General features: G+C 41.0%; 1 protein-coding gene across 2 annotated transcripts in view; it reads right to left on the minus strand.

Moving 5' to 3' along the window:
• Positions 1-359: 359 nt before the first annotated feature.
• LOC120032032 (protein mono-ADP-ribosyltransferase PARP12-like) overlaps positions 360-14,019 on the minus strand; it is a 34,617-nt gene continuing 20,957 nt past the window's right edge. The window contains exons 2-13 of one of the 2 annotated variants that reach the window (XM_038977947.1): positions 8,240-8,375; positions 7,676-8,006; positions 6,646-6,804; positions 6,309-6,359; positions 6,085-6,211; positions 5,730-5,895; positions 5,489-5,609; positions 5,174-5,270; positions 2,712-2,796; positions 2,410-2,540; positions 1,744-1,895; positions 360-1,624 (exon numbers count right to left, since the gene is read on the minus strand). In XM_038977947.1, coding sequence (XP_038833875.1) covers positions 1,116-1,624; positions 1,744-1,895; positions 2,410-2,540; positions 2,712-2,796; positions 5,174-5,270; positions 5,489-5,609; positions 5,730-5,895; positions 6,085-6,211; positions 6,309-6,359; positions 6,646-6,804; positions 7,676-8,006; positions 8,240-8,375 — 2,065 coding nt within the window. In that variant the 3' untranslated portion in view covers positions 360-1,115. The remainder of the gene's footprint in view (positions 1,625-1,743; positions 1,896-2,409; positions 2,541-2,711; positions 2,797-5,173; positions 5,271-5,488; positions 5,610-5,729; positions 5,896-6,084; positions 6,212-6,308; positions 6,360-6,645; positions 6,805-7,675; positions 8,007-8,239; positions 8,376-14,019) is intronic. The other variant, XM_038977948.1, reaches the window with a different exon arrangement.

Here is a 14,019-nt window from a genome sequence, read left to right on the forward strand (position 1 = left end):
CTAGGGACCTATCCTACACGTCACTCATGGATCTCGCGGAGAACTAGCTCCTCGGGACCTATCCTTATGGAACCTACCCTACACCATATATTTACGACCGGTTGTTACACAATGGGCCTACTGAATAAACTCAGGTTTTCTGGGTCCGTATCCTATAATTGTTCAGCCTACGATTCTCATCTCCCCAAGATGTCAGTATTGGTGGTAACAGGTGTAGGAATTGTGCCTACCTTGTTTCTTGTGCCAGCTCGTTTCACTGATTCGGACTCTCTAGTTCGACTGTAAATCGTGGTGAACCCTGCTCGCAGCGCCAACTGTTGGATTCTAAATAAACGGAGTAAAAACTCATAGACGACTAGTAAAGCTCAAATCAAGTTTATTCACCCAATGGGTCAAACAACTGAAAGACAAAGACATATTTACACAAGCACTGGTATTTAAATCTCCCTCCTATGCTGAGTCTCGTCCTTACACATCTGGACAGCCAATAGATCTCTGTTGCTAGACAGGACATTAGTGTTCTTTCTCACTTCATCTGACCTCAGCCCAAATTCCTCACTCCTCCCCAACTCACGGCTGTCTTGTTGACTTGTACCAGACTGTGGCCCTTCTCCTTTCCATAGGATACCTGATGTCTAACCATAACATGTTCTGACAGAATGTAAACGTTCTGCATTCCCCTCTCTCCCTCAGTGACATGAATAAGGATATTTCATATTTTGAAGTTTAGAAGTCAGAACCCATCAATGCAACGAAAACAGATGGATTATATTAATAAAATGAATGAAACCCATAATTGCACAACCATTGAACTGATGCACATCAGCAGATACTGTAAAACCACTGTACTGTGAAGGTATAAAGCTTATAATGTACACAACTACTTTGTGAGGTTTGCAATTTGCCATTATATAAAGTCAGTAGCACTACAAAAAATGCTTGCATTACAGAAAACAGCACATCTAGTAATCATAGTAAGGTGCATCCCAAGATTATCTGTAATTTGTCAAACACATTTAACAGAGTGCTAAATCCATTTCTCTAATTCACAAAAGCATATGTTTTTGCCTCAGTTTAATATCAAAAGGTTCACAATTCCCCCCTCGCAGTCAGCCTCAACTAATGACACAGGAGTTGTCAGGTTTAGGTGCAGGGGTTGGTGCAGGGGTTAGGTTTGGTGTGTATGCTGGTGCTGGTCTAGGCGCTGGTCTGTATGCTGGTGCTGGTCTAGGCACTGGGGCAGCCGCTGGTCTGTATGCTGGTGCTGGTCTAGGCGCTGTGGCAGCCGCTGGTCTGTATGCTGGTGCTGGAGCAGGAGCAGGTACAGGAGCTGGACTGTATTGCTGGTAGACTTGTGGCCATGCCTCGTCCTCACCATAATGGATGAGGTACTCTGGGTACACCTGGTGCTTCTCAAACACCACAAAGATGGAGGGGTTGCTGACGTCATCCACACAGCTGTCGTAGAAGATGGTGTCCCCTCCGTCCTTCGAGGGGGGCCGGAGGTAGCTCGAGTGCCCTTTGATGTAATCTCCCACCAACACACGACAGACAAACATGGACCTCGTATTTAATTGGCCAGTGTAGCTGTTGGAGTATTTGGCATCCCTGGCAAAGTAACTCCCTGAAATTGGATGTTAGGGGGATGAAGGGGTAAGCAGTAATCATTCATCACAGGAAAATATATTATATCAACGATATATCATCTTAATTTATGTCAATAATTAGAATGAGATGGCTCACCTTTCCCATAGGCTGTTCCGTTTAGTCCACAGATCCGCCAGTCAAAGTTGTTAAGGCAGATGGCATCGAGGTATTTGGAGTCTGTGCCATGGAAAAGCTGTTTCTCTGTCACATTCCTCCCTCTGTTGTTCTTCTTCATGAGATCCCTTTGCCTTGCAATCAGAATTACACAAATAAATCCCTTTGCCTTGCAATCAGAATTACACAAATAAATCCCTTTGCCTTGCAATCAGAATTACACAAATAAATCCCTTTGCCTTGCAATCAGAATATTACAAATACATCTCTTTGCCTTGCAATCAGTGTATGTGTGCAGAATGTATTGAAAATAAATTATTTGTATTTCCTTTTGAGATTATATTTGTGACAGAAAGTTAGTCGAGAGAGAGAAATATTGTATAATGTGCAATTATTGTGGGTGCAGTCAGGAAGTGAGCATCAGGCTGTATCACATCCGGCTGTGATTGGGAGTCCCATAGGGCGGCGCACAATTGGCCCAGCGTCATCCGGGTTTGGCTAGGCTAGGCCGTCATTGTAAATAAGAATTTGTTCTTAACTGGCTTACCTAGTTAAATAAAGGTAAAAAAAACAAAAATCAAACATCTATTCTAGACCAATCAATAGGTGATTGTCAATTGAAAGTGTATGTAGTCTTAGGGAACGTACCACTGAAAGACTTCCCAAAGGGCTTTGTTCTGAATCCTCTCGATTTGGTGGATGCTGAAGCCTCTCATGGTGTTCTGAAAAAGCCCTTGAATCTCCTTAAACTCCACTGACGAGCACGGAAGGTCAATTCTCTGATAGGGACATGATGGGAGACAGAGAAACAGTCATTATACACCATTATCCTACCATGTAGGGACAGATTGGAGCAGTTATTTGCCCAGGAACAAAACAAACAGTCATCTCCATTGGTCTAAAACAGCAGGTTCCTTGCATCCTTGCATGTACTGTATATAATATAATACCTTGTATCCTGTTTCAGGAGTTTGTGCCTTGTCCCAGTGTCCTGGTAAAGCTCTGAAATTTGAGTGATTGCTCGGAGCCCTTTTTCTGAAATGTAGAAGAACAATAAATATTCCTAAATGTCACGCCCTGACTTTAGTTATATTTGCTTTCTTTATTATTTGGTTAGGTCAGGGTGTGACAAGGGGTGGTTTGTTTAGTTTTTGGCTTTTTGGCTTTTTGTCTTGCCTAGGGTTTTTTGTTATCTATGGGGATTTTGTATTGTCTAGGGGTTGTAGGTTTATGGTGGCCTGAGTGGGTTCCCAATCAGAGACAGCTGTTTATCATTGTCTCTGATTGGGGAGCCTATTTAGGTTGCCATTTTCCATGTTTGTTTTGTGGGTAGTTGTCCATGTTTAGTTGCCTGTGAGCACTACGTTGGCTTCACGTTTCGTTCGTTAAGTGTTCTTCGTGGAATAAAAATATGTATTCCAATCGCGCTGCACCTTGGTCCACTCCTTTAAATGGCCGTGACACTAAAGATAAATGCAAAGAGACATTTGGTTGTCTAGCACAGAGGCCTAGTTCAACCACAAAATGTAAAACAAAACAAAAAGACAAATAAAAAAGGCAAATGGTTGCAGATAAATAGTAACCTGAATAATAAAAGACTGCTCTTAGAATTTTTAAACTGCCATTGTTTTGGGCAAATCTGTCTATTTCACCAAATATCAATATATTTATGTCTTCTGATGTTTTGAAGTTCTACAGCATTTTAATCAAGATAATCTATTCTTTCTAATGATGTACATACATTTGGGTAGAGTATTATGCTGTGCTCAATTGCTGGAAGTTAAAACTTCAGAGCTCGGCCCATTGTTTCCTATAGGGGAAATAGGGATATGGCCTTTTCGCCAGATATCTACAAAATGTATATATTGATTATTTTCAAGTCTGACACCATAATAAATCACTATAATCTCCTCTAATGATGTAAGGTTGGGTAGCGAGCTCTGCTGTCATCAAACGCTAGTCTTTAAAATGTCAGAAATTACACATTACTGTTGAGGCTGCTGCTCCATTGTTTCGCTATGGGGAAATTCTACAAGGACATGTCTGTCTATTTCGCCAAATATCTCACAATGTGCATATTTAGATTTTTTTCACGTTGGACACCATTTTTAATCAGGAGAATCTCTTTTTAATGATGCAAGTCTGGGCAGCGAGCTCTGCTGTCATCGATAGCTAGACCAGAAAAAGTCAGAAGTTGCAATTTTTCTATACTTGCTCATTGCGCAGATGTAAGCACACTTGACACCACTGAGTTATTTATAAAATAATATTTATACAATAAAAAGCGATACTTCTTTTGGTGCCATTTAGGGGAAATGGAATTCTAAGTATCTCTTCTATCAAGGATCATGGTAAGACCCAGATGCAGACCGTGTCAAAGTAACAATGTTTATTACAGCAGCAGGGGCAAAGGTACAGAATGGTAGGCAGGCTCAAGGTCAGGTCAGGCAGAGGTTGGTAATCCAGAGGTGGGGCAAAGGTATAGGACAGCAGGCAGGCTCAGGGTCAGGCAGAGTGGTCATACGGGGTCAGGACATCAATGATCAAAAACCAGGAGGATGGGAAAAGCAGGAGCTGACACAAAAACGCTGGTTGGCTTGACAAACTGGCAACGGACACAGACAAACACAGAACACAAGTATAAATACACAGGGGATGATGGGGAAGATGGGCGACACCTGGAGAGGCGTGGAGACAATCACAAGGACAAGTGAAACAAATCAGGGCGTGACAACTTCAGTCAGAAGAGGCTCAGCGAAGGTTTGTTTCAATTCATTTGCTATGGCCTCGCGCTGGTGTTCCAGCTCAGCCAATGTTCCTTTGGCTGTTTTTCAGCCTTGGGTGAATATTTACGTATTCTATTGTCCAGCCTACCAGCGGAGCTAGCTGGTAAATCAAGCTCTTGCCGAATCCAGTCGGGAGAAGAGCGATAAAACATCTTCTCCCCCAAGAAAAGCCTTCAATGCAGTTTTTTGCTGTTCTTTCAAATAAGCTATTCCCTCCAGTTCTTATATAACTGCTGCTATAGCAGCATCAACACCAACCTCCAGGCACTTCTCGTTGTCATCATCAACTAAACCACCCCCACAGATTATCAGAGGACGCTGATTGGTCTGGCTGTACGGTGGAGGGAGAGGGATGTGCTTAAATGGTTTGAATCTGGTTGTTGCCAGACTGTATCCGTGTTGCGAAACAGAATGTAAGCTTGCGTCATCAGGATGGTTCGTACGAGGCTATAGTGCTACGGCAAAAATCAAAACGTGCACCTGGTCAGCTACTCCTCTTCTATAGACTACTTTCAAGGCAAGAGAACACACGAGGAGCCTAGTGGTGAAGTGAGTGAACAATCCCCAGGAGAGTCATTTCAAGAGCAAATTGATCCATACAAAAAACATTCACAGCTTCATCTTACCTGGTTTTGATAGTTTGTGCATCAGCTGAAGAGACAAACACAGGCCGTCTTCTCACAACCTTCTTGGTGCTGTACTGCTTGTTATTTTGAATCATGTCTGAAAAGGAGCAGAGCTGTTGTAACAACAGACAGTTCACTTCACATGCAGATGTCATTGTTTTACCATAGTGACTCCATCGAGAATTATCTAAATTTGTCACATACAATAGTAGCTGTAAGAATCACTGCATATCTGTTCGTAATATACTATTTTTGGTGTATATGGTTTTAAGGTTGCAGTTGGTTTATCTTGGATATCACGTCATCTGTGCTCACCAGGGAAACTGAGTTCATAGGTCTGTGACCCCGCGGTGAACTCTATCACAGCCTTGTTGTCTTCCTGGAACCTCTTCTCCAGGTCTTCACTGGTGATGGTAGCTGCCCTGTGTCCACTGATCTGTAGGGCAAGACAGAAAACATGGAGGTTATGCATTATTTGCATAATTTTCTATTTAAAGAGGTACTGAACTTTGTCCTATTCAACCATCACGATTCAACAGTGCTCGTCGTCACTCACTGCTGATGCGTACTGGATCCAGTTTCCAAACTCGTCCTCCCAGAACCAGGCCCACTCCGTGGTGAGGATGAAGGTAGGCTGTAGCACAGAGGAGACGGTGGAGAGACGCCGGGCTTTGTTTAGACCGCAGGTCATCGTATCGAAACACACAGGCTGGACTCCCCGACTAGACAAGAAAGAATAAAAGATAGCGAACAATCAGCAATCACAATAGGGGAAGCTGTATATCACACTAACTAGAAGTGTATATGGCATTAATAACTCATTGTATTAGCAACTAGCAACATTTTCCCACCATGGACCAAGAGCCCTACGTGTTACTGTCCATTCAAGTTCATTCTTCTTAAGAGCCCACCTGTATGTCTTTTCTGGGTCGCAATAGTCCTTCTCAATCACCTCGTTGTCTTGGAGAGCTGTCCAGTTTAGTCCCTCCCTCACCTCCCATTGGTAGGGCATGGTAGAGTGGGCTTTAAAGCACTTATCTGAAATATGAGTAAAGTTAGGTGTTGAAGTCTTATGTTTATTAAGCTCTAAGCATTGATTATTCATAAAATGATGCTTTGCAAAATGCTGTCTTACCACCGTGTATGCAACTGCCCTTGATGAAGTACATACATATTTCAGTTTTATCTGAAAAAGAGAACAGGACATTTCATTTACCATGCCAATAGAATCAACATCTATACATTTTCATAGCTTGTGACTGGGAACTTGTTCTTAATGTTCATCACTCATCGGATCTTAATACCAGTTAATAACCATACAAATACACTGTAACTGAGCACATAAAATAGTTTCTGCTAAATGTTATTTTAAACTAGAATTCCACAATTAACCTACATGTTGATTCTTGACATCAATGATGGGCTATCCTATGACTGCATGACCACCATGCTACGTGCAGTATTGCCATTACCTTGACTAGGTCTGTTGGACCTCTGGCTTGTGTTAAGGGCAGCGGTGGCAGCAGCAGCAGGAGTAGCAGTATCATGCTCAACCTCTTGGAGGTGGAGCGCCCTGAGTCTGGCGAGCATAGGAGCGGGAAATAGGGGTGCTGGAGTTTCTGCAGCACCCTCTGATAAATGTAAATATATTTCCCAAAATTATATAATTAGCCTACTCCTGTCTGTACAGATTTATAAAAGCATTCAAAATAATACAACAGAGAGCCGCAATTTGGGCAGCAAGCGCGCCAAATATTGAACTGCTTGTTGCATTGTGGCCATAGAAATATAATCCATGGAAGGGTCTTGGAACCTCTAACCCTGGCAATTTGACTGGTAAACTCATGAGTACACTCAAGACGCCTGCCAGTCCTGACTTCAATGGACACAACCGTTCTATGTATTCTAATTATATTGTTGCGGTTGTCAGTGAAAAGCAAGCTATAGGCCTTTCGTTAATGTCGAAACACAATCGCGGGAAAAACTTATTTTGAAAAGCAAATGCCTCTTGCTGAACAGAGAAGACTAATCTGTCTGCAGAAGCTACCAAATGGTTTCTCAACACCTGCCAATATTAAGCAAAGAGCAGTTATTTTGATTGGCTCATGAGAATCGGCCATCACCGGTGAGTAGCCTACGTATATTCATGCTTTATCATGAATGCATCTTTATCATTGGGTAAGCCAGTGTCACTGGACATTTTATTTAGTAGCCTATACTGTAGCCCAGGGTATCTTAAATCATGAGTCGGGACCCAAAGTGGGCCCGGGTCATGTGAGAGGTGGGTTGCAGTTATGAGAATGCATCTATAATCACACACTATTTCTTCTAACTCCTACAAGATATTAGGAAGTAGCATTAGGTTCCACTAAATGCTATGTTCTCATAAATTAAACAAACTCACTTTACCATCTTCACACTTTAGTAAAACTATATTAAGGTATAACACAATATTATTTAATAACTTATGAGTTAACATGCTAATAACAGTGTCGGCCTTACCGTGAGTAAGTGGGCCTCTGTTAGACTTGTTACTTGTGTTAGCGGTTGCATTAGCTTTAGCTCTTTGATGTTGCCCCTTGCCTTGCATGGCACGGTCTTGCTTTTGCAACCACTCGATGTTCATGTACACAGACTTCAGGGAGGCAATGAGCTCGTTGGGCACCCCTCTGTCCTGCAGGATTTGTAATGGATGGGGTTCGTAGAAATCATGACACCTGGGACAGTTGCAGCTACCCCTGAGATACATCTCACAGATGTGGAGCCTCTTGCATGTCTCGCCATCCTGGCATTTGCCATACTCTCCAACGCCGTTGTTGTAGTTGTGGCACACCTAGCAGAAGGAAAATGTTTGTACGAGAAAACAATACACACAAACACACATGCATGCACACACACCCATACATGTATGAGTACAAACACACACAATATTCTGGGATATTCCATGTATATTTCTGCACACCACAGCACAAGATTGGAGGAACATGATCTTAATTTAGATCATACACAAGGCCTTAACCAGACAGAACATACTTTAGCAAAGGGGCCTACTGCAGTGTTACATACTGGTGGTAAGAGGAAGCCATCATTCTGAAGCAGCAGGGTGCACAGCTCAGATCTGTTCAGTTCCTCCAGTCCGTGTTCTTTCAGGATTCTGCTGTTCTCCCCCGAGGTCATGTCATGGTTGAAGCGACATCCTCCTCTGTAGTCAAAAGTAAACATTTTCTTGATACAACCTTCCATCACACTAGGCACAAACTGTTATCAACGTTATTTGTCAATGTATTGTAACGTGAAATTTATGTGGAAAATACTCAGTGTACAAAATATTAGGAACACCTTCCAAATATTGAGTTGCACCCCCTTTTGCTCTCAGTACAGCCTCAATTCGTCAGGGCATGGACTCTACAAGGTGTCGAAAGCGTTCCACAGGGATGCTGGCCCATGTTGACCCCCATGCTTCCCACAGTTGTGTCAAGTTGGCTGGATGTCCTTTGGGTGGTGGACCATTCTTTTTTTGCAGACACCCGACCCGCCACAAAGAGTCGCTAGAGCGCCCGGCCAAACCCTCCCCTAACCCGGACAACGCTGGGCCAATTGTGCGCCGCCCTATGGGACTCTCGGTCACAGCCGGTTGTGACAGAGCCTGGGATCGAACCCGGGTCTGTAGTGACACCTCAAGCATTGAGATGCAGTGCCTTAGACCGCTGCGCCACTCGGGAGGCAGTGGACCATTCTTGATAAACACGGGAAAGGGTTGAGTGGGAAAAACACAGCAGCATTGCAGTTCTTGAGACATTCAAACCGGTGCACCTGGCACCTACTACCTTTCTCCGTTCGAAGCCACTCAAATATTTTGTCTAGCCCATTCACCCTCTGAATGTCACACATACACAATCCATGTCTCAATTGTCTCGAGGCTTAAAAATTATTCTTTAACCTGTCTCCTCCCCTTCATCTACACAAATTGAAGTGGATTTAACAAGTGACATAAATAAGGGATCATAGCTTTCACCTGGATTCACCTTGTCAGTCTATGTCATGGAAATATGTTTTGTACACTGAGTGTACATTTGATTTGAAAAAAGTTTTGAAGGTGACATTTCAACATAGATAAAGCTCATCTAAAATATGTTGAATTTGTATCTTTGAAACAACGTCAGATCTTGAACGTTATATCCAATATCAGAAAAAAAACAATAGACTTGGCAGCATCTCCTACCTCTACTGATCTACAGCTACCCTTTGCTCTCCCATACAGGATTTTAACCAAGCCCTGCACAGCTTTGATATTTGTCACTGACTACAACCAATGTGCTATTGTGAGAATTATTATTAAGAGATCTCTTAATAACCAAATAGATTTACTGTTGCTATCGAAGTCATTCCAAAGGGTAGTTTTAACAGAGCAAATCAAATGTTACCATTCTTTAAAAGTCATATATTATCTAATAGGCCTATGTAGCATTTGCAAAATCAACAGCTATTGTTTCTATTCAACCCAGGGTTCAACTAAAATAGACAACACATATAGGCCTAGGGTTTCAAGCTTTGGTTGATTTCAAATATACTCTTCAAGTTAATAATTAATATGTTGGATTCATGTCTCCATCTCAACGAAAAATCTAAGTGAAAGATTAGGACTAAATCAAATCACATTTAAAGTTTGATTTCGTCCTATTCTTTAACTTAGATTTTGGGTTGAGATGGAGACGTGATTCCAACATATTCATTATTCCTTTGTAGACAAACTGCATATTGAATTGTGTTTGGTTGTCAATGCAACCAAATATCAACATTTGAAACAGATGTATATTTTGTGCCACTGATTTAGTCTGGATTACATTCCAGTTGGTCTACAAATTCATAATGGATATGTTGGATTCCTGTCTCCTTCTCCATATAAATCGAATAAAACTGTATTTAAAGTACATTTAAAGTTTGATTTGATTGAATCATTGAACTTATTTGTAGACCAACTGAAATTTAAGACAGACTAAGTCAGCACCAAAAAATATATATCTCCTTCAAATGTTGATATTTGGTTACATTGACAATTCAATATCACTTTTGCCATACAGTAAATCGCCTTAAGTTAAGGCTATCTTACAAACTAATGTAACAGTATTTATTTAAGTGATAATGCCCGAGACGCCGGTGTTTGGAGGATATATTGGCACGGGATATGTTGGCAAACCGTGCCAACATATCCTCCAAACACTGGCTTCAATGGCATTATCACTTTTATACAACGGGTTACCAACATATTCAAATAATGATTGACATATTTTCATTAACGTTATTTAGATACATTTATTCATACAATTTCATCCATACTGGCTGGCAACTTTATTATCCCTTGCTTGCTAGCTAGCCAACTACGGCTAACTTACAGTCACGTCAAACAGTGCAGCCAGAATAACAACAAAGTAGCTGCATTTGCTTTAGCTTTTTTCTAAATGACATTTATTTGGATACATCCATAACAATGAGCGATTTCCCTTGGTATAGAAAAGGTGCTCACTCGTCAGGACACTATTGTTCAGAGGAGCTAGCCAACAACACAGCTAACACAATCACTTAAAACTGAAGCTGAAAAGTCTGCAAATTAGCTGCACTCCGTTTCGTTTTACGTTTTTTCAATTTACATTTATTTGTATATATCCATAAAAATGATGCCAGCTGATTCATGATTTCGACTGGCTGAGAAACGCTGCCTGCCTGTCTGTATCGTCCCGACATATTAATTACTATTGGACAGTTGGAGATTTTTTTAAATATTGAAACAATGTTGCAAATGACGGGGAGACAGACAGCAAGGTTTATACAAATCTCTGCTGTTGAAAACTAAATGTCAGTCTAAAAGAAATGTGAGTTAATGTCTAGATGCTTTTTAGAGTGGAGATCAAGTTTATAAATTACCTGGCTGGGCTGATGAGACAGCAGATTGCGCAGTCAAATGGAACACAGTAAATAGCCGGTGTTAACTTGTGTAATAGACACCGGCTGGAATGCGGTTTTAACCAAATCAGCAATCAGGATTAGACCCACCCATTGTATAATCAACTATAAATGTCTTCTTATGTAATCATTGAAAGTGTGCGTGCTCAAAATAGCATGCAAAGGTTGCAGGTCTGTGAAGGTGATAACACATAAAATAGATGCATAAATACAACATATCTGATATTGTATTCCCAATTGAAATTTGTTGTGGTTTTAAATGGTTGAAAGCGCAGTGATAACACATTTAGATGATGTCCCGCTGGTATGAAGAGATTCGGGAGACAGGCGCAGGAATGCGTCATAGGGTTTTTTATTACACCCAAAATTACGGCCCATCTAGGACAGTAAAGATCGTGTTCTGAAATTGTGCAGTGGGAGTTTCTTGTAAAAGGTGTTGTCAAGCAGTTGTCTATGACACTGTTGATGGAATTTATATGTTTAAATGAATGATTAGAATATTCCACCCTGAAACCATATAATTGTATGAAATTGATTAGAATCATAAAATTATTATTAATGATGTGTGTAGTTTTAGTCAGAATTAGGGTAAAACAGTATATCTGTACAATATGTCTCTAAAGTATCTTAAACACAGACTGTCTGAGCAAAATTCGGTGCCGACCTTGGCCAGGGGCCACTGAGAGATTTGGGAGAGGGCAGGGAGTACTTCTCACGGCCTCCCTAATCTTGGGGGAGGACAGGGAGGGCTTCTCACGGTCTCCATAGTCTTTGTCGACTGGGTAGTGATACGGTATGTGTGTAGGATACCTACTGTCCGTGTGTATGTATGTGCGTATGATATCTACTGTTTGTGTGGAAGTATGTGCGCCGCTATGAAATGGATGAAATCTTTGTATTGTGGACTTCAGAGCGCTCTCGTGAATAAACATTTGACTATTGTAGGCTGGGCCTCTGTCTGTTTTCATTTCAACCAGTATCTTACAAATTCTGGGTTGCAGACTGAGTAGTTAATAGAAGTTCAGTTTATGAACATTGAGAACATAATTCTCTTAACAGACACTCATTTACATAAGCTGTCCTATCCATGAGTACAACCGACCCACCCTTATCAGCAGGGCGGGTAAAGACTGACGTATCGGATTGTAAATCAAGCAAAGTTTGTTTTTCATCCTTAGGTAAATTATGGAAAGATATGTACTCCTGTTTGTTCTTAAGGTGATGAACAACATCTTTTTCAACAAGTCTGCAATATGTCTCGATAGAGTGATTGCGATTGGTTGGTGGTATAAAATAACTCTTGCTTCTAAAAGGAGTCGCAGTATGTACAGGTGAGCAACCTACTAGTTCAGTAGAAATACCACGATTAGGGGAGCTTAAGTATTCCCTAAAACGGATGCTTCTAAAAAACTTAAACATGTCTACCTTGAGCCTTCGACTTTGTAAAAATGAGTTCCCAAATTAAACTGCCTCGTACTCAATTCTTGCTCGTACAATATGCATATTATTATTACTATTGGATAGAAAACACTCTCTAGTTTCTAAAACCGTTTGAATTATTTCTCTAAGTGAAACAGAACTCATTCTGCAGCACATTTCCTGTCAGGGAGTGAGATTTCAGAAATCGAGGTCCCTGTTCTGGGGTCAGTTTATAAGTCCCCATGTAAGCTATGGGGCTACATGCACTGCATACGCCTTCCTCTAGATGTCAGTAAGCGGTGAGAATTTGAATGGAGTCGATTGCGCAATCTGGGGCCCTATATAAGACCGTGGAACGGAAGTACCGTCCTTTTCAACGGTGCGCCTGGCGCAAGAAGACATCACAATGGCGTCCTGCAAACGCTTTCGTTTTAGTAGTTCTATATCTCCGATCATGTTTTTATTCGTTATAGGTGTTAAAGACATCATAAGGTAGTTAATTTAAACCGACTTATAGCAGTTTATAGCAGTTTATTGCGATTTTCCTGGATTTCTTTGTGATGCGCTTTCACGAGTTGGACACCTCTCCAGTGGGTGGCTAACGTTAGCGGCTATTTCGACAGGACAAGAGGACATCTTTCAACCCAAAGACGATTGTTCTGGAGAAAGGACACCTTGCCCAAGATTCTGATGGAAGCTCAGCTAATAGTAAGCAGTCTTTATGCTGTTAATTCGTACTTATGTTGACAAATGTCAAATAATAATTCCGCCATGAATTATGGTGCGGTCTCGCTTTAGCGCACGCTGTATTGCGCAGTAACGTTAATTTTAAAAATCTAACACAGCGATTGCATTAAGAACTAATTCATCTTTCATTTGCTGTCCAACTTGTATTTTTTAGTCAAGTTTATGAATAGTTTTCGATTTGAATAGGTGCCTCTCCAAGATGGCGCCGGACAGATTACTTGAAGTTTTGGCCACTAATCACATTGTATAACCACGATTTGTGCCGCTAAATATGCACATTTTCGAACAAACTCTATATGCATTGTGTAATTGTTATAGGACTGTCATCTGAAGAATTCTGAGAAGGTTAGTGAAAAAATTAATATATTTTGGTGGTTTATACGCTATCGCTATGTTTGGCTTGAATCAATGCTGTTGTGATGTTTGCTATTGTGGTAAGCTAATATAACGCTATATTGTGTTTTCGCTGTAAAACACTTAGAAAATCTGAAATATTGTCTGGATTCACAAGATCTGTGTCTTTCAATTGCTGTACGCTGTGTATTTTTAAGAAATGTTTTATGATGAGTAATTAGGTAATACACGTTGCTCTCTGTAGTTATTCTAGTCGCTTTGGTGAGAGTTGTGATGGTGGCTGCAATGGTAAACTATGATTTATACCTGAAATATGCACATTTTTCTAACAAAACATATGCTATACAATAAATATGTTATCAGAC

Source organism: Salvelinus namaycush, chromosome 38 (assembly GCF_016432855.1).
Source record: "Salvelinus namaycush isolate Seneca chromosome 38, SaNama_1.0, whole genome shotgun sequence".
Taxonomy (NCBI): domain Eukaryota; kingdom Metazoa; phylum Chordata; class Actinopteri; order Salmoniformes; family Salmonidae; genus Salvelinus; species Salvelinus namaycush.